We start from the raw sequence: 18,976 nt of genomic DNA, 5'->3' as shown, positions 1-18,976 counted from the left end.
TTAACCTCTTTCCCGTGTTTTGTTAAGATTTTCAAACATGCACAGAAGGAAACAGTTTCTGTATCAAAAGAGGATGCACCAGACATAGCATCTGGGCAGGTAGTGTGTCAGAGGCCTCTCCTAACCGGTGACCCAAGGTTGTCCCCTGGCAACACCATCTGTAGACGCGGTGCCCACAGAGATAGGGAAACAGACTGGCACCAGACCAAGGACCAAGAGGACGCTTCCACGGGCCCCAGTGAACTCATGACCTTGTGAGCTCCGCACTTTCTAGGCTCCCGGCGTTAGCCAGCCCTTCGCAGGGAACTAGCTGCCGATACCCTTGGGATACTTTCCCCGAGGCCGGGTCAGACTCACCTCGGTCTCCGCAGGGCGACTCCGCCCACAAGAATGACTGGCTGGAGGCGGGAAACGGAGGCGAGTTGAGAGAACCAGATTGGCTGCTCCGCGGGCGGAGGGGCGGGGCGATGCCTGTGAGGGGGCGGAGTTAGTGGCGGGCAGGCTGCCGCCCGGCGTGCTTTCGGGAAATGGATGCTCCGCGGGTCTCCAGAGCGGTGGGCGGGGAAAGCACACGCTCCAGAGTGCGCGCCCCGCCCAGGAGTTGCCGGGAGCGCGGGGCCGCAGCCTTCCTCCCTTACCAGCTCTTGGCTGAGCACCCAACCGAGAAACAGAGTCGGCTGTCAGTTCTTCGCTTGGTTTTTGGGCGGCAGCAGTCGTAGAAGGAACATGGCGCTTGTAGGCAGCCGAGTGGAACTGGAAGCTGATGAGGTACTAGCGGTGGAGAACGCGGGCGCTACCCTTGGAGCCCGCACCAGGGCGCGGGAGGGATGGGCGAGCTCCCCTGGGATGACTGAGGTCCCGCCCCCTTGGTCCCGGGTCGGGGACCAGCCAGCTCCGGCTCTGAGGAAGGGGAAGCGGGGGGGTCTAGTTGCGGGTCACTGGCCTTGGCAATCTGTCCCTTTCGGGACCGGAGGGACCTTGCGGTGTGCCGGCGCCACGGGTTCAGGGATGTTGGATCCAGAGTTTGGCCCGGGGGTGGGTGGGTGCATGTGAGCGGGAACGCAGGACCCGGAGCTCGGAGCTGTTCAGAGCTTACCCAGGGACGCCCGGGCTTTCCAAAGTCGGACCTTGAAGTCCCGACACTGGCCCTCTGCGGTTCTGTGGAATCGTTCTGGACGTGGGAATCTCGCCTTCTATGGAAGTTTCCTGGTGGGAGAACTGAAAGGCTAACTGCCGATGAAAAAGAGGGCAGCCAGAGGAAAAAGGAGCCAGACGGCCGGGGCTGCCGGAGGAGCTAACCCCCAGGCAGTGATACTTCCTGCTTTTGCCAGGGTGCCGGGACACTTCCCAAAGTGAAGGACCTTTGAGAACTGTCAGTGGCCTCCGGTGGTCTCAACTATTTGATTAGCCACTTTCTCCTGTCGCAGCGCACCTGGGGCTGAGCACTCTGCGGCCCTGCCGCAGGCGCGCAAGACCTGTTGATTTACTGACGGTTCCTTTCAGCACTTGCCAGCTCCAGAGAAAGCGCTGTCTTGCTCTTGAAGTTGAGGCTGAGGCTCCCGCGGCAGCAGTAGGAACTGCAAAGCCCCGCAGCCGCTGCTCCTGCCATTTTACCTGACTTGAATATTACAAGTCGCTGCCTGAGAAGGCTTTGGTTTTAAATGATGTAATAGTGACGACCTGGAGGAGACGAGTTAAGATTCCTGTCCATCTCTTTAATGCCGGGAAACACCCGAAAACTAACAAATACTGGGCTTTAAATGTGGGCCTAATATAAAAAACGGAACTACAGTACTTTTGCACGACTGGTAGACAAGAGGGCCAGCACGATGTCCAGAACCTTTCTTAACAGTGTATCCCTTGCAGTGAGGGCCCCAAGACCACAAAACAGTGAACTAGAACATGCTTTAATGCATGTACGTTATTGAGACTTAAACTATACATAAAGGCCGATGATGAAGTAGCATATATTTGTTGCTATTTTTCAACTTCTTCTTTTTTTTTTTTTAAATAACTTGAGGCTGACTTTTTAATATGACCTGGAGCCAGATGTTTATTTTCCTTCTTCCAATCTTAGATCTGCTCTGTAATCAGGGTACTAACATTTTCACAGTTCTTTGACCATACATTCACTTCCTTCCTCAATGTTTTTTTTTTTTTTTTCCTCAATGTTTTTTGACTCCTGATTGTATATAACATTAAATATCCATGTTCCTGGTATGCACATCTCTCTACAAGTGTGATCTCAATCGTTTTTCCCAGGTTTGTCCCCAGCTGCCTCCCTGTGTATAACCATTTAGTTCAATCATATTTTAAACAAGGAAGAAAGATTGGGAGTAGCTAGTAAATGTGAAGACAAATTTCTGAAACTGAACTGCTTGTCCAAAATATTTGCTATGTTTAGGGCAGGACTATGATGCTATAAACAGGAAGCTATTAATGATTAGTTTTGGAACAATAGGTGTAAACTGGGACTGTTCCAGCTGTACTGAGGCATGTGCTAACTCAAGCTGTGCCCACTACCTACAAGATGAACCAAAGTACTGAGATGTGTGAACTGGTGGGGAGGTCTCTAACTCTGTTGGGGAAGTTAGGTTTCAGAGCAGTAGCAGCCCACATTTGGTAAATGTTTGTTGAATGAATGACTGTAGAAAAGATGTTGCTTGATAAAGTCTCAGTTTTTGCCAAATAATTTGTCCATGACTAGGCTCCTATTTATTACATGCAAGGTACTGTGCTAGCCTAGGAGGTAGCAAGGTACAAACAGAACTCATAGTTCATGCCAAATCCACGTTTGCCACTCATATATCATATAGGTAGTATAAATGTACCAAGCATTTATTGAGCATTTGCTTTGTGCTCAAACTTGGTAGGTGCCTTAGGAAAAAAGACAGTTTTGGCTCTTTAGAGTTCTCAGGGTAGAAAGATATGACCTATGTTAAAAAACAAAACAAAACAAAAAACCTCTAGAAAACAGCTAAAGGAAGGGTGAGCAAGTAAAAGGAGGGTGCTGTGTAGACTGAGTATTCTTGGCTTTTTTGGTAAAAGTTCTCTAACTGTAAATGGACTGAAGAATTTATACTCATGAATGAATAAGACCCTGTTCTTCAATTTTCAGGGTGTATAAAATGAATATAGCTTATTTTAACTGCCTTGCTTACATCTGATCCTCAGTGGTTTTTGTGTGTGACTTGAGATTTGAAGGTTAAATAAAAGCTTACATGTTACTATTTAATTCTATTAAAGTATGCAGCATTTTCTCTTTTCATCATTTAACAATAATTAGGTGCTGAAAAAAGGTTTTCATGCTCTTAAGAAAAATGCTGTCTTTGTGCCCATTATATGATACTCTTGGGAAGTAAAAAGGAGTCTACAGTTGGAAAAGTATTAGGTTAGGAATTAGGCAAACTGGACTCTCAGCTCTCTTTGCCCCATAGTCATTCACTATTATTATATGTACATTTATGGAGACTAATTTGCCCATAGTCATTCCGTCATTTATATGTGGAGACATTGGATTATCCTAGGTGCCAAGCCCTGTTCTAGCCTGAAGGTACAACAGTGAACAAGACAGACAGGCCCTGTTCATGACTAATGATCTTGATTGAGCAAGTCTGTCACCTCTAAGGGTTCTTTCAGTTTCCTCAACTGAAAAAGGTTGGGCTAGAGAACTCTGTTTCTCCCAGTTCTAAAAATCTATGCTCTCTCTGTGTGTGTGTGTGTGTGTTTTGAAGGGGATGGAGGAGGGGATCTTTTTGGGTGAAAGGCAGACAATATGGAAATCAGTTGGGAACACTGAGGTTAGAATTTGTATCCTCAATGGGAGTAAAAATTTGATTCTTGAGGGAGACAAAACATCTTAGATATTATGTTTTGTGGTTCTTCAAAGCTCAATCAACAAACTCTTAACATTTTTATTTTTCTCACATGGTTTTTCTGGGTATTACATGGGCAACATTGATATCAAGTTCATGGACAATGTAAAGATGTGTGCAAGGTCGGTACAACACATTCCTGGCAAATAGATGGCTATCATTAGAGGTTGTTCTATCAGTTGCTTGATCTTAAAGTCATATCTTAATTGGTGACTTTAGTTGGCTGCCATCAGTTGTACTGTGGATGTGGCTTACATTTGGCCTTCAGTTTGTGTGTGTGTAACTTGAGATTTGAGGATTAAATGAAGACAGTTTATATTTTATTTAATTCTATTGAAGTATTCAGCATTTTCTCTTTTCAATGTTGACAATATTTAATATTAAGTGCTGAAAAAGAATATTGACAATACTTGAATGAATAGTAGGTAAATTTAAAATTATTTTATCACATGAAACAAAAAGTTCACTAAAAATAACTTATTTATTCTTTATGTATGTATGTATTTTGTGACAATGATGATTGGACCCAAGACCTTATGTGTGCTAGGTAAGGGCTCTACTACTGTGCTGCATCCCCAGTACCTAAAAAGAACTGGAAAAATAGGTTTTGAATTTTATTTTTAATTGGTACTGGGAATTGAACCTGAAGTACTTTACCACTGAGCCACATCTGCAGTTCTTTTTATTTTGTATTTTGAGACAGGGCCTTGCTAAGTTGCTGAAACTGCCCTTAAACGTGAAGTCCTCTTGCCTCAGCCTCTTGAGTTGCTGGGATTATAGGTTTGGGCCACAGTTAAGCTAATTCTTTTTTTTTTTGTGGTGCTGGGGATTGAACCCAGGGCTTTGTGCTTGTGAGGCAAGCACTCTACCAACTGAGCTATATCCCCAGCCCTCAGCTAAGTTTTGATTGTTGTAAAACAATTTGGTTACATTGGTGTTATTATATAGAGACAGAAATTAGCAATCTGCATATATGATTTGATACATTTTATATTGTTAGTAAATTCTTGAAAGGTTAAGTGTTAATAGCTTTAAAATTTTGAATTTGACTTTTGCAGTATTTAGCTATTCTGAATTCATTGTTGAATAAAAAGAGTAAGCTCTACTTGTTAATTTTATGTATAAAACATATGTATGTTATTAAAATTTCATGGGGAGGTGCAATTAGGAAAATGAATGTATAAAGACTTCTTAGGAAAGTGATGATGAAGAAAGGTTGAAAAACACTGAGGGAAAGAAATTGCTCATGTGACAGATGCTTTCATGGCCTGTTTTATTTATTTATTTTTTTCTTTTTTTGAGATAGGGTCTTGCTATGTTGCCAGGCTAATCTCTAACTCCTGAATTTAAGCAATCCTCTTACCTCAGCCTATCAAATAGCTGGGACTATACACATGGGCCACCGTGCCTTCATGGATATTTAAGATCTAATTCTGATCTAGACATTTTTCCCTTTGAAATTTAGATGAAGGCTTTGTTTTTGTTTCTTGGTTGGTTTGGTTTCTTTTGAGGCAGTACTGGCTAAATTGCCCAGGCTCACCATCTTTCTGCCTCAGCCTCAGGAGTAGCTGGGATTATAGGCTTACCACCTGGTCTGGATGAAGTTTTGATAAAATTGATTGTCACAATTTTCTTAGAGTCAAATTCATTCTTTCATTCCACTGATGTTCGTTGGGCACCTCCTAGATGCCAGTAGTCTCTAGATGCTGAAAATGCACAGTAGAATAAGACCGTTTCTGTCCTTGAGCACATGGTCTAGCAAAGACAGTTACACAAAGCAGCTAGTTCTGTCTTTGTGTCAGAGTAGGGTTTAGGTAACTGAACTTGGTCCTGAAAGAAGATCAGGATTGCGCTAGGCAGAAAGCAGGATAAGGTGTAGGCCTTGGTAGAAGTCGAGGTGGGCAGCAGTGAAAGCAGAGCATCCACATGGTGGAAGGAGAGCCTCGAGACTGAAAGCCTGGTTCCGCTCACGTGCTGCAGTATCTGGAATGTCATGCTAAGGACTTTGGTTTGTATGTCCAAAAAAATGGAATCTGGAAGGTTTTTAACCAGGCAGTATGATCAGATTGTTTATTTTAGAAAGATAAACCTGGTGATGTTGATGTAGCCAGATTGTGAAGTTGGCAATCCTCTTACCTCAGCCTTTCAAATAGCAGGTGGGGCAAGGGGCTGTTGCAACAGTTCTTGTGGGAGGTGACAAGGACTTGAGTAGAGCAAAGGCTGTGGGATTGAAGAGGAGAGGCCAGATTTGAGGGACTTCTTAGTGAAAACACGGAAGAGGACTTGGCTTCATGGCCAATTCCCCAGTTTGAGGGTCAGTAATATAGGAAGGGAGAGAGGAGTCATTTAGTGATAATTCTGGGTTCCTCGTGTAACCATAGGTTGAGTGGTGATGATGTCACCTAAGGAAGAGAAGAAGGGTTTGGGTGGGTGCAGAGGATGGGGAAGGATGCAAACAGGAAAACCTGTGGTTCAATGAAAGTTTTCTTACTGAGGGGCGTGGGTGGTTCTTTATGAGGGTATGGATTTGAGCAGAGTTAAGAAATGATATTTATAACTTGGTAATGCAGGCTAGTGGAAGGAAAACTCAATTTACTATCAGTCTCAACTCCAGGTCAGGTTAAGCAATGAGCAATTTTGCCAAAACATTCAGTCTTATCTCTTTTGAAATCCCATCTATTCTTTGATTCCTTCTCCGTGAAACTTCCCCTTGGGTTCTCTTACCTTTCCCCTGTACCTGGATACCCCTTTCTTTCCTTTCAAGTTGAGTAAAACAGGTAAACTCCTGTAGGTACTTCTCTGTTCTTTCCTGTGGAGCTGTTGCCTTCTTGTCTTAGTTTCCTTGCCCATGGATGCTGTTACTAATGACCCACAATGTGAATCTGATACTGTGAATTTAGTGAGGTTCATGGTTTCCACCCAGCCATCTGTGGACAACCTCCAACCTCCCCCAAACTAGGGTGCCCCAGTAGTCATCTCAGTAGTCTCCTGGAGTCACTTTGCATTTGCTGGCTGGCTGCGTTTGTGTGTAAGGCTTCAGGGGATCGGCGGGATGGTTGCAGTTACCACCCTTTCAGAACTCTCCTCTTCCACTCCTGAGTTTAGTGAGTCTGTGCTTCCTTCTGATTAATCAAGATACATCAATTCTGTTTATACCTAGAGCCACTGTGGCCAAATGGTCATGTTGGTGAGGTTGTCAACACCTCTAAAGGGACTTCTGAAATGTGAAATGCCTGGGAGTTCATAATGCCATCTCACACCTTCAGCCCTTTAGTTAAAGGTGTGTGTGTGTGTGTGTGTGTGTGTGTGTGTGTGTGAATACTTTTAAACTAGATCTGTGGACATGTCCCCTTGGTATCGTTCATACTGTGCTGACACACATTGGACCTACATCTTATTAGATATTTTAGTAAAATAATAAATTATATGTATTTATGGGTGTGATGGTAACTAGTAACTAGTGAGAATGATTCTGTCTGATTTAATATATTGAATACTGGTTGCAGGGAAGGCCAGCAGAGCTTATGCCCTAGGTTGTGGTCTAGAGGGGGATAGATGAGAGCCATAAAGGCAGGGATGCCATGGTGCTTTAGGAGCAAAGAGGAGGACACCTCACTGGGAGAAGGAGTCAGGGATGGTTTCCTAGAGGAGGCCATTTCTTAGAAAGCTAAGTCTTACAGGATGAATAGAGTTAGCCCATGTAGGAGTGTTTTGGGGATGAGGAGAGCTTTTGGTTTTTTTTTTTTTTTTTTTTTTTTTTTTTTTTTTTTTTGCGGTGCTGGGGATCGAACCCAGGGCTTTGTGCTTGCAAGGCAAGCACTCTACCGACTGAGCTATCTCCCCAGCCCTGAGGAGAGCTTTTGAAGAGTTTTCCGGGGAGAGGGAATAGCAAGCAGGATAAGGTATAGAGTTGAGGGTTAGCCTACAGTGCCTTGGGTAGCTGGGAGGAAATGAGACTGGAGGGTAGTATATTAGGGTTCTTGAGAGACACAGAACCAATAGAATAGGGAAGGTAGATAAGTAGGTAGCTAGATAGAAGAGAACATTTTATTTAGGAATTGGAGGTTGCAATATGTTCATTATAGACTGTTGAACCAGAAAAATTGGTAGCACGGCTCACTCCAAGTCTAGAAGCCTCGGAACCAGGGGAGCTTGTGGCAAAACTCTCAGTCTGAAACTGGAGGCCTAACAACACGAGGGGTTATCAGTATAAGTCCTGGAGTTTGAGGGCTGAAGAACCTTAAGTTCTGACATCCATGGGCAAGAGAAGATGGATGTCTCAGCTCCAGAAGAGAGAGAAAAAGCAAATTCACGCTGCCTCTGCCTTTTTGTTCTGTTTAGGCCCTCAGCCAATAGAATGGTGCCTGTCCACATTGATGAGGGTGAACCTTCCTTACTCAGTCCACTGATTGAAAGTCCAGTCTCTTCTGGAACCACTTTATAGTCATGCCTAGAAATAATGCTTCATTGGCTATGTGGATATCTCTTAATATAATCAAGTTGACACCTAAAGTTCACCACCAGGAGGGCCATTTAGTTTTGTACACCACACTGTGGAGACCATTGTGTGCCTTTAAGGTTTTGAGTTGTGGAGGGATGTAGAGAGTTAACCCATTTATCTGTCTGATAAGACATGGAAGCTGATGGGACAAGACCAAGGTAGGGAGGGAGTTGGGTTCTGGTGTTTATAGATTGAGTATTAGAACCCACTGAAGGCTTGGGATATGCCGGGTTTACTAAGTACCGACTGACTCACCTATGATGGGTAAGCTGTAATTTTTGACTCCTCTTAAGAAGATGGTCAGCAATGTGGCCACAAATAGATAGCTCTGATGTGAGGCATGGGAAGAACCCGGAGAGAACATTTGTAAGCCCCGTGCTCCAAGGAGGAGAAAAAAACCGACTTTTATGGGGCATTCAGCTGGGATGTCACAAGTGTCCCCTAACCTTTGGGCCCTTGGTTTCCTCATGGGCAAAATGAAGAAGCCAAAATTGATCATCTGTAAAGTTCCTTTCAGTGTTGACATCTGTCATCTTGAAGGGGACATCTGATCTGGACTTGAAGGTTTGACATCTGTCATCTTGAAGGTGACATCTGATCTGAACTTGAAAGGGTGAAATTTCAGCAGGTACCAAGGAAGCAGATCATCGTCATTCTCCAGGCAGGGGAAACATGCCAGGGCATGGATGAAGCATGAGGCCATGAGACTGCAGGACAGGGCATGTGAGAGTTAAGTGGCTGGGCAGGAGAGCTATAGTGTGTGTTCTAGCCAGATATTTGTGTGTGTGTGTGTGCGTGCAGTGCTGGGGATTGGACCCAGGGCCTTCTGCGTGCGAGGCAAGCACTCTACCAACTGAGCTATACCCCTGTCCTCTAGCCAGATTTTGATAGGCCTTGAAGTAGTTCAGCAAAGGAGGTTTTTTTTTTTTTTTTTTTCCTTTCCGTTTTTATTTTTGACAGTGGGGAGAGATATAAATCCTCCTGTGTTTGGGAAATGTTTTCCCTTTTCTCCTCCCCTTCCTTTTTTATAAGGGAAGTAACAGTATCCCAATTCAGTAGTTTCACATTCCCCTCTTTTAACCTTACTTCTCAGACTATAAACTGAAATGCAATGGGTAGATCAGACACGTCTGAGGAATTCCAGAGGCTTACATTTCACCACATAGATTCTCAAGTTCACACTGGAGCCCATGGGACCTGCCACTCACTCATCTGGTCAGCAGGACCAGTCGCCATTTCTCTGAGCATGTGCTGGGCATTCCTTTGTTCCTGCCCTGCTTCTTCTAGCCACTGTGTCCTGCAGTTCTGGGATTACTGGACTTTTTCGATGCATGAAATGCAGTCCTTCCACTCAGAGCTAAAAAAACAAGCCTCAGATTCTTACATAATTTTTCAAGCCCCGTGGAATGTGGTCTTTTTGAGAGGAGGCAGACAAGATAGATAAGGAGAGAGTGAGACAGAGTCTTGAAGAGAGGAAAGTGAGGCCTGACTTACAGATCCTCTCCCAGAAGCCCTCATATGTCATCTGGTCAGAACCAGCTGTCAAGTACTCATTGACCAAGACCAGCCACCTCCTGTGCAGAGCAGTAGGAAGCTTCTGAGGGAGCATCCAGCTGGGTTCAGGTCCAAGTTTCCTTGTTGTCTGACCTTGGGTTCATTATGTAACTTCTCTGCTGTTCATTTATGAAGGATGAAATCAGATTATGCTTTGCAGAGTACCTGGCACATGGAAGTACTCCTTTTCCCTAATGAATTTACTTTAAGATACCTCACCAGTGTTCATGATTTATGAATTTGATGAAGAATCTGCAGATAGTATTTTGGTGTGTTAAAATACAGTTTTATCTTATATTTACAGTCAGTTGAGAAGAAATTCTGCAGGAGTACATGTCTTAGAAAAGAAAGAAAATAAAAAGCTTGGGTCACTCAGTTGGCTTAGGTACAGAATCAGGGTGAGAAGCCATGTGCTCTGACTCTAAATTTATGCCCTTTTCCCAAGGTCAGGGGCCTGAAAATTTCATAAAAAGGCCAAATGCAGCCTGTACTCCTACTACTTGTTTTTGTAAGTAAAATTTTTTTTTTTGGATACAACCATGCTGATTTATTTAGGTGTTGCCATGGCTGCTTCTGCATTATAAAGGTATATTGAGAAGCTGGAACACAGACTGTGATTCCTACTGCTGAAATACCCAGAGGTCCTTTGTAGTTTGCTGACCCCTGTAGTAGATTTCTGGGAATATGTATAAGTTTGTTTATGATATGTTATAAGCCTTATAAATTCAATTTGTGTAGTCCATTAATACTTATAGATATTATTATGGTTTGAATATGGGGTGTCCTCTGAAAGCTTTTGTGAGATAATTCAGGAATGTTCAGAGGTGAAATGATCATATTATGAGAGCTGGGACCTAACTGGTGGGTTAATCCATTTGATGAATTAATAATTTGAAAGGATTACTATGCTGGGTAATAACTGTAGGCAGGTAAGGAATGACAGGATGAAGTAGTTAAGTGGGGGCTCCACCTTTGGTATTTTTATTTTGTCCCTGATGCCTGGATATCTGTCTGCTTCCTGGCTGCTATGAACTGTGCAGTTTTCCTCTGCCACACTCTTGTGCCATGATGTTCTGCCTTAACTCAGGCTCAGACAATGGAGTTGGCTGACCATGGAATGAACTTCTGAAACCATGAGCCAAAATAATGTTCCTACTTTAAGTTGTTCTTGTCAGATATTTTCATCAAAATGATGAAAAACTAATAAATATTAAAAAATAAGGAAAAATAGAAATTTATTTGATATATCCCATTAAGTGGTATAGTACAAATTCTGGAGTCAGATGGACATGAATTTGAGTCCCTGCTGTTCCTCATATAGCCTTGGATAAGTTACTTAATCCGTCTTCAGTTGCTTCATCTATGAAATGGAGACAATAGAAGCTACTTCATGGGGCTATTGTGAGGATTAAAGGTCTATATAGTGCTTGGCACTCGAGGCTCAAATACTAGCTCTTAGCACTTTGTTGTTAAGGCTGCTCTGTGTCACTGCTTGGCACTGTTTTCTTGGGTCTGTAAGAAACGGGCATTGGATAAGGGTTGGCCCATCCAGGGTCCTGCACAACAGTCCTGCTCCACTGCTGGATCCTAGGACTGGTACAGTTGACTCTTAGGCTAATACCTGGGACTCCAGCTGGGTAAATTCTACAGATTTACAGTCCTCATGGCTTTCCTTTCCTGAAATGAGGGGAGAAACCACTTAACACAAAAGAGAATGGTAAACATAGACTCAAAGGGTCATCTATTCTAGCTCCATCTACAACTGAACAGTGTTAATACTTGTCAGCAGGTGAAGTCATCATGTCAGTAATATTTAGGAAACAGCATTTGCCACTGACACAAAAATCGTGTTGCAACCTCTTGTTTCTCTAAAAACAGTGTTCTTAGAGGGTCTTTGTGTAGCAACTATGTGTTAATAGGAGACACTGACCTGTAAGAAGCATGTTTATATTCAACTACTGTATTAGTTCATTTTGTGCTGCTATAACAGAACCCCTGAGACTAGGTAATTTATGAACAGAGATTTATTCAATACAGTTCTAGAAGCTGGGATATTAAAGACTTGGGGGCTATATCTAGTAAAGATCTTGCTGCATCATAATCTGGCAGATGACATCACATGGCGAGAGAGCATACATGCATGCAAGAGAAAGAGGAGACTGAGCTGGTTTTTGTCATATTCCATTCTTGCAAAATATAACTTATTTAAAAGTAGCATTAATGTCTCAGGAAGGGAGCATCCCCTCCAATGATGAGAGGGAGTGGGGTATAAAAAATGGTGGAATGAGACAGATATCATTACCTTATGTACTTGTATGATTACACGAATGATAGGAATCTACATTGTGCACAACCATAGAAAGGAAAAGATGTACTTTTGGGTAGATTTGTGTACAATGAATCAAAATGCAGTCTGTAAAAAAAAAAAAAAAAAAAAAAAAAACAGCATTAATGTATCATTCTTAAAAGATCCACATCTCAACACAATTGTATCCGGGTTTAAATTTACAACACATGAACTTTGGCGGATACAGTTTAAACTGTAGCAGTTACCCAATATAAGAAGCTAAAAGGTAAAGGGAGGAGACAAATGTGCATACACTCCTGGGTTCTGGAGGGAGCTCTAGGTTCTTGTTCTACTCCAGAGCAATGTGTCATGATAGACTGCTCTTTCTCAAGTGCACATCCACTCTCACCTTGTTTCTTAAAAGTTTGTCCGTAGCTTCTCATTGCCTTTGAGGTAAAATGCAATCACTCTAGCATAGCTTAAGGTCTCAATTCAGTGGTTCTCACATTTTAGTGTGTATAAAAATTACCTGGCGGGGGGCAGGTGGCTTGTTAAGATGCACATACCCGGTCCTACTGCCAGCATTTTTTAGTAGGTCTGGAGCAAGTCTTAGGATCTTGTCTTCCTAACATGGACCTTTCATATCTGCTATTTTGAAGTGCTTGTGGTTTCTTTTCTCATGCACATTCTCCCAAAAGGTGGTCCTTTGTCATTTTCCAACTCTTTCATCTGCCGTTACCACAACTGGCTAATTCTTTTCATCCTTTAAGATCTCCTATAGGGAGGCTGGGGGAATAGCTCAGTCGGTAGAGTGCTTGCCTTGCAAGCACAAGGCCCTGGGTTCAATCCCCAGCACCCCCCCCCCCAAAAAAAAAAAAAAAAAAAGAGATCACCTATAGGCATCCTTCCTCTTTCAGTCCTCCATATTCTGCTTTCTTCCTTTCCTTCCGGATGCTATTTAGCATTCCTGGCTACCTCTAAGGAGAAATATTAGCCCTTTGGCATACACTGGGATTCAGTAGGAAAGGGCCCGTTTCCCCCATAGAGACAAAACAGCAAAGGAACTTCCTTTAGTGCTTTCTAACAGCATGGTACTTTCCTCTTCTCAATGGGAGAGAGAATTTACCTCTATAGTCCATTAGCATTACCACAATACACTTAACTCCAGCATTATCAGTTGTGATTTACTTACCATAAAGTTCACTCCTTTTTGTTTGTTTGTTTGTTTTTGTGGTGCTGGAGATTGAGCACTGAACCTTTGCACTTGTTAGGCAAGCACTGTCCTACTGAACTACACCCCCAGCCCAAAGTTTACTTCTTTTAAGTGTTCTATGATTTTATTAAATTTATAGAGTTTTGTAACCATCACCACAAGCCAATTTAAGAACATTTCCTTCACTCTATAAAGATCCCCTTTTCCCTTTTCCTCTCAGCTTAGTTTAAAAAACCATCAGGCGAAAATAAAGTTTCCCAGGCAGAAATGAAAAATGAGCATATGTTGAAAGTAAATGAAAGAATACAAAAAGAAAAAGAAATGGAAACTGAGCCTCAATGGGTCAGCGATGCTTTATTAAGCAAAGGAGGGCCACATTTTCAAGGGGAAAATGGCAATGGACTACAAGGGGCTGAGTTCTATAGGATTTAGCAGGGCCTAAGATATGTTTACTAAGATGTGAGGCCCTAAAAGTCAAATCAGAGAGCCAATTACATTTGAAATTTAAAAGGTTAAGCTACCTAGCAGGGCCAGGTCATGGGAGGAATTTTGGTAGTTTTCTCATTTAGGGTGGGGCAGAAAGGTGGGTAGGGGAGCAGTTGTACTGTTGGGGACAGATGGTTCAACTATAGGTGGGTTCAGGTATGAGTTCCTTCTGTGCTCTCCCCATTTTCCCTTCCTGCCTTCCCTCTAGCTGAGGCCTAGGCTTCTATTTTATCCCATTGCAATGACAAAAGCTCCAATTTACCACAGACATCTCGCCACACGCATGACAAGAGGCAGGTTGGGGAACAGTTGTAGATACGGGAAGTTCCCAGGGGCCTAGTTTCCATATCCTTCATCTGTAATATATGATGAGGATAAAGCACAGATGTTAAGTACCAGTAAGCAAGGTTGGAGAGCAGAGTGCATTTGGGTCAGTGGTTGATGTGGCTTATACACTGTGACATCATGAGAAGGAAGGTTGCTGAGCTCTGTGCATTACCCCTGCCCACAAGAATAATTTGTTCCCTATGCGAGAAAGCAGATGTGTAGTTCATATGAATGTTTTTTTTCCCCTCTGATTGTCTAGTTAATTCCCCAAGACACCTGCTATTTGTTCAACATGTTCAGGTTCCTGCTGGAAGGATGCACAAGTAGTTGGCATTTCTAAGTCATTGCTGGTTGAGTAAAAGGAACTGTATCCAGTCTCAACTAGGACCCCCCCAAAAAAAAAACAACCAAAAACAAAAACAAACCCAACCAAACAAAATCAGCTTTTTTGCCAGCACACCTGAATTTCAGACTTGTATCTGTTCCAAGCAAGGCATGTGGGAGTGAGGAAATAACATGGACAGGCTTGGATTAGCGGGCATGATTGGACTTTTGCTTCTTGCTGGCAGCATGACCTTGGCCAAGTTACTTAACCTCTCTGCGAGCTTCATTGTTTTCATCAGTCAAATGGGGATTCCAGAGCCCACTTCAGAGTTGCTGGATGAAGCTCTGGCACCTTACTCACTGCCTGTCATACTATAAATACTGGTATTAAATATTTATTTGCTGATATTAATTTTAAGATCAACTTTAAGAAGGTAAGATTTCATTTTCATTTTTATTTTAAATTCAAACATGATAAATGCCATTTAGGAGTATTGATTCAAGTCAGGGAACCAAGGGCGAGGTACTTCAAGCCACAGTTTCCTAACTCATGCCGTGGAAGCGGAATGCAATGGCATCTTTGCACCCTGTTACCTGGGTGAATGAGTAGCACTCACAAAATGGGGATGATTGTACTTTATTCTTACAGTGCTCCTGGAAGTATTGTTTGAATGTTCACAGTTCTCACAACTTGCTTGTTTAGTAATAATAATTCATGTAGTATTTATTTCTCACAACTTTTCAAGATAGAAAGCATTGAGATTTTTGGAATTCTTTATCAAAACATGGCAAACCTAGTTTGACCTTCTAACAAAACTAGAGATGAGTTTACTAGGATGTGAGGCCCTAAAGGTAAAATCAGAGAGCCAATTATGTTTAAATTTAAAAGGTTAAGCTACCAGCTTAGGAAGAATTATTTTCCTCTATAAAGTTTTCCTGTCATTACCTTCCTTTATAGTTTATGGTGGAAGAGGTCACGTTTTAATTGACATAAAGAGTGCCTCATTTGAAGTACACAAAGCCCACCCAGTTCAAGTAAGAATTTGAGGTCTTAATGCTTGGGGAGGCAGGTTTCACAGGGGAGTAGATTAGGTTTGGACATTTTAAGACAGAGGGATCTGTGACATGTATAGTGAACTCTGTTGAAGGCTGCAGAGCATTCCATTTCTTTCATAGTTGGAGACAGTCTTCCTTTTTGTAATTTTCAGGAGCAAACACAGGGCTTTGAAGACTGATTCAAAACAGTAATGCACAACCCAAAACAGCATTGCTCAATCCCTCAAAATCATTTCCTCATCCCTAACGCTTTCCCTTCCTCTGCCAACACACTTTTGTCATCATTAGTCCTGTTGAGTCCTCCTCCAGGACATGACTCCATTCCAGCTCCCTTTTTCCACCCCCACTGCCACCTCCGGGGTCCCATACCATAGTCCTCTCTTGAACTCCTGGGAGAGTGTCCTGGTGTTCCGGCTTCTTCTCTGCCCTCTGCAATCTTCTTTCTACCCTGAAGCCCTAGTGTTTTTTTCAGATGTTAATGACATGTTACTCCCCTGCTAACAGCTTTTTAGTGGTTATCTGTAGCATTTAGAAGAAAACCCATGCCCCTTCCCCATGACCTGAATAGTCTGTCTTTTGCCTTCTTCCTCCAGTTTGTCTCCCGCCCTTCCTCCCATTTCCATCTGCTGTAGCCACCCTAGCTCCCATTCAATTTCCTGAACATTCCAAATTCTTTCCCACCACAGTGATCTTGCCTGGGTGCTTTTGACTTGTGTGACTAATGTCCATCTCTTCAACTTCCTGTCCTCACAGTGAAGGTCAAGTCTGGAGTGAGGCTCTCTTCAGGTCCTATCTTCAAAGCAGACTTTCTCTTTTCTGTACTTCATATCCTGTTTGCTTCCTCTCAGCTATGATCACTATCTGTATGCTTTTGTTTGTCATCTCTCTTGGTCCATCAAGTTTCAGTTGCAGGAAACAGCTATTGTAGTCCTTAGTTTAAGGAAGAAGAATTTAAGAAAGGGAACGTGCTGTTGAAGGAGTGCTTGGTTCTAGGCTGGTATTCAGGAATGGCTGCCAGTCCCATATAGAATTGACCCACTTAGGGGAGGTGCTGGTACTTTGTGGGTGATGAGTCTGTGTCTGTGTTAGCTTTCTGTGGATGTGACAAAATATAATACTTGTGATAAAGAACTTAAAAGGAGGAAGAGTTTATTTGACTCACAGTTTCAGAGGTTTCAGTCCATGGTCCCTTGGCACTGTGATTTAGGCCTGTGTCAGCACAAGTAAATCATGGCAAGAGCAGATTTTTCACTCTAGTCACTAAGGAAATTGCTCTTCTCATGACAGCTCTGAAGGACAGAGAGGGGAAAAGAGAGAGAGAGAAGAAGAAGAAGGAAGAGGAGGAGGGGGAGGAAGAGAAAAAGAGAGAGAGAGAGAGACAGAGACAGAGAGAGAGAGAGAGAGAGAGAGACAGAGAGAGACAGAGAGAGAGAGACAGAGAGACAGACACCAGGGTCCCAATATGTTCTTCAAGAGCATGTCTCCAATAACTGGTCTTCTCCAGAGATTCTACTTTCTAAAGGTTCCGCCACCTCCCACCAGTACTATCAGCTGGGGACCAAGCCTTCAACCATAGGGGACATTTGGGGGACATTCCATATCCAAATGATAATGAGAACTTAGAGTTCACAGTGTTCTGCAGTAGCTATGATCCAGGAATGGAGTGCCAGAGTCAGGAAGCTTTTCTGCCATTGCCTTTTATATACATCAAGTGGGAGAGTGGACTGTAATGCTTCTGGAATAACCTCAGTTTTATTACCTCTCTGCTGGACAGCAGAAGAAGTCAGAATGGGACAGGAAAGTGTCCCAGCTCTCTGAATCTCATACAGGTATCTCATAACAGGTGGAATCTAATTCATTATCAAGTATTTAAAACAATGAGTTAAGAGATCAGCTAAGGATTAATAATGAAACTCAACTTCAGACAGTAGCAAATCAAGAAGACCCTTAATATTCTCATTTTAATAAAGTCCATTTTAGAATATACATTAGAGCATCAAATATGAAAGTCAGTGGCTGTATACCTGAGTTTTCATTAAGAAAATTGGAAAAATGAGTGAGTCTTACTGCTAACGTTTAGATATGCCTTAGCTATGTGAGGTTAAGAATTCTCACAATATGAATTTTCATCATAAACAAGTTCTAAGTATTAGAACATTTCCCAGAGGAGGTAAGTTGTGATAATTTAAAAGTTATCCTGGCCAAATTGGGGACAAATTGAGCATTGTGATAATTAAGGGCAGTAGTGTATAGTAGAGCATTGAAAAATAATAGGAATCCTTGAATTCATATTGATGATAAATAACAATAAAAATGGGGGAAGTATACAGCTTTTGTTTTAGTAGAATGCCAAAGGCAGATTGGAAGGAATGGAGGGAGTGCTGAGGTTGGAGACTCAGTTTTTAGCTGTCATCATTAAGATTGATTCAGGAAGGACTCATCCTAGGTGCTGAATCTGGGGTCACATTTGATAAGGAGCATGATATCTTTCCTGGTCTTACACTATCTCATCACAGGATCCTTAGTAATAGATAAAAATAGTAACTTTTGCAGAGGAGAAATAGGACAACTGCATACCATGTGATCAAAATTAACATCACTGAGCGGATGGATGAACATCTGTGTCTCCAGATATAAATCTCCTGAGAAGGACACAGTGTCTCTTCTGTAGTAGTATAACCTGATTACTCACAAGGATACATCAGAGAAACTTTTTTTTTTTTGTACCTGGGATTTGAACCCAGGGGCAATTAACCACTGAGTCACACCCCCTCCCCTTTTTATATTTTATTTAGAGACAGGGTCTCACTGAGTTACTTAAGACCTCCTAAGTTGCTGAGGCTGACTTGGAATTGATGATCCTCCTGCCTCTCAGCCTCCTAAACACTGGGGTACAGGCGTGCACCACCATGCCCAGCCATCAGAGAAACTTTAAATGAGGAAGGTTATAAAAGAGAGAGAGGAGGGCTGTATACCTGAAGTTGTCAGTGTTATAAAAGATAAAGGCTGTGAAAATGTTCCAGATTAAAGAAGGCTAAAGAGAAATGACAGCTAAATGCAACAGCTGACTCTAGACCAGATGTTGTTCTGTAAGAGAAAAAATTCTAGGAAGAGCATTCTTGGGTCAGTTTATCAAATTGAACAGAATTGGGTAGAAGTGTAAAGTAGTTTAATATGTAGAAGTGAACAACCATATTTGGTTATGTGAGAGAATATCCTTGTTTTTAGAAAATATACCCTGAAGTATTTAGGGACAAAGTCCTGCAATGTTTGCAATTTATTCTTAAATGGTTCAAAAAAACTTATTATTTAGCTAGATAGGGTGGAAGGTAAAGGGAAGTAGGGTTGGGGAG

The 18,976-nt window shown here is 42.4% G+C and overlaps 1 protein-coding gene across 4 annotated transcripts in view; it reads left to right on the top strand.

Annotated features, from left to right (window-relative positions):
- The first annotated feature begins 574 nt into the window (after positions 1–574).
- TTC39B (tetratricopeptide repeat domain 39B) overlaps positions 575–18,976 on the top strand; it is a 131,579-nt gene continuing 113,177 nt past the window's right edge. For 2 of the 4 annotated variants that reach the window (XM_079112678.1, XM_079112676.1), the window contains exon 1: positions 584–768. In XM_079112678.1, coding sequence (XP_078968804.1) covers positions 764–768 — 5 coding nt within the window. In that variant the 5' untranslated portion in view covers positions 584–763. Of the gene's footprint in view, positions 769–18,976 lie in introns of all 4 variants that reach the window. The other 2 variants (XM_079112677.1, XR_013759568.1) reach the window with 2 other exon arrangements.

The sequence above is a fragment of the Sciurus vulgaris genome, assembly GCF_902686455.1.
Source record: "Sciurus vulgaris genome assembly, chromosome: 15".
In the NCBI taxonomy this organism is placed as follows: Eukaryota; Metazoa; Chordata; class Mammalia; order Rodentia; family Sciuridae; genus Sciurus; species Sciurus vulgaris.
Note: the sequence above shows the minus strand (reverse complement) of the source record. Positions and strands in the feature narration are given on the sequence as shown.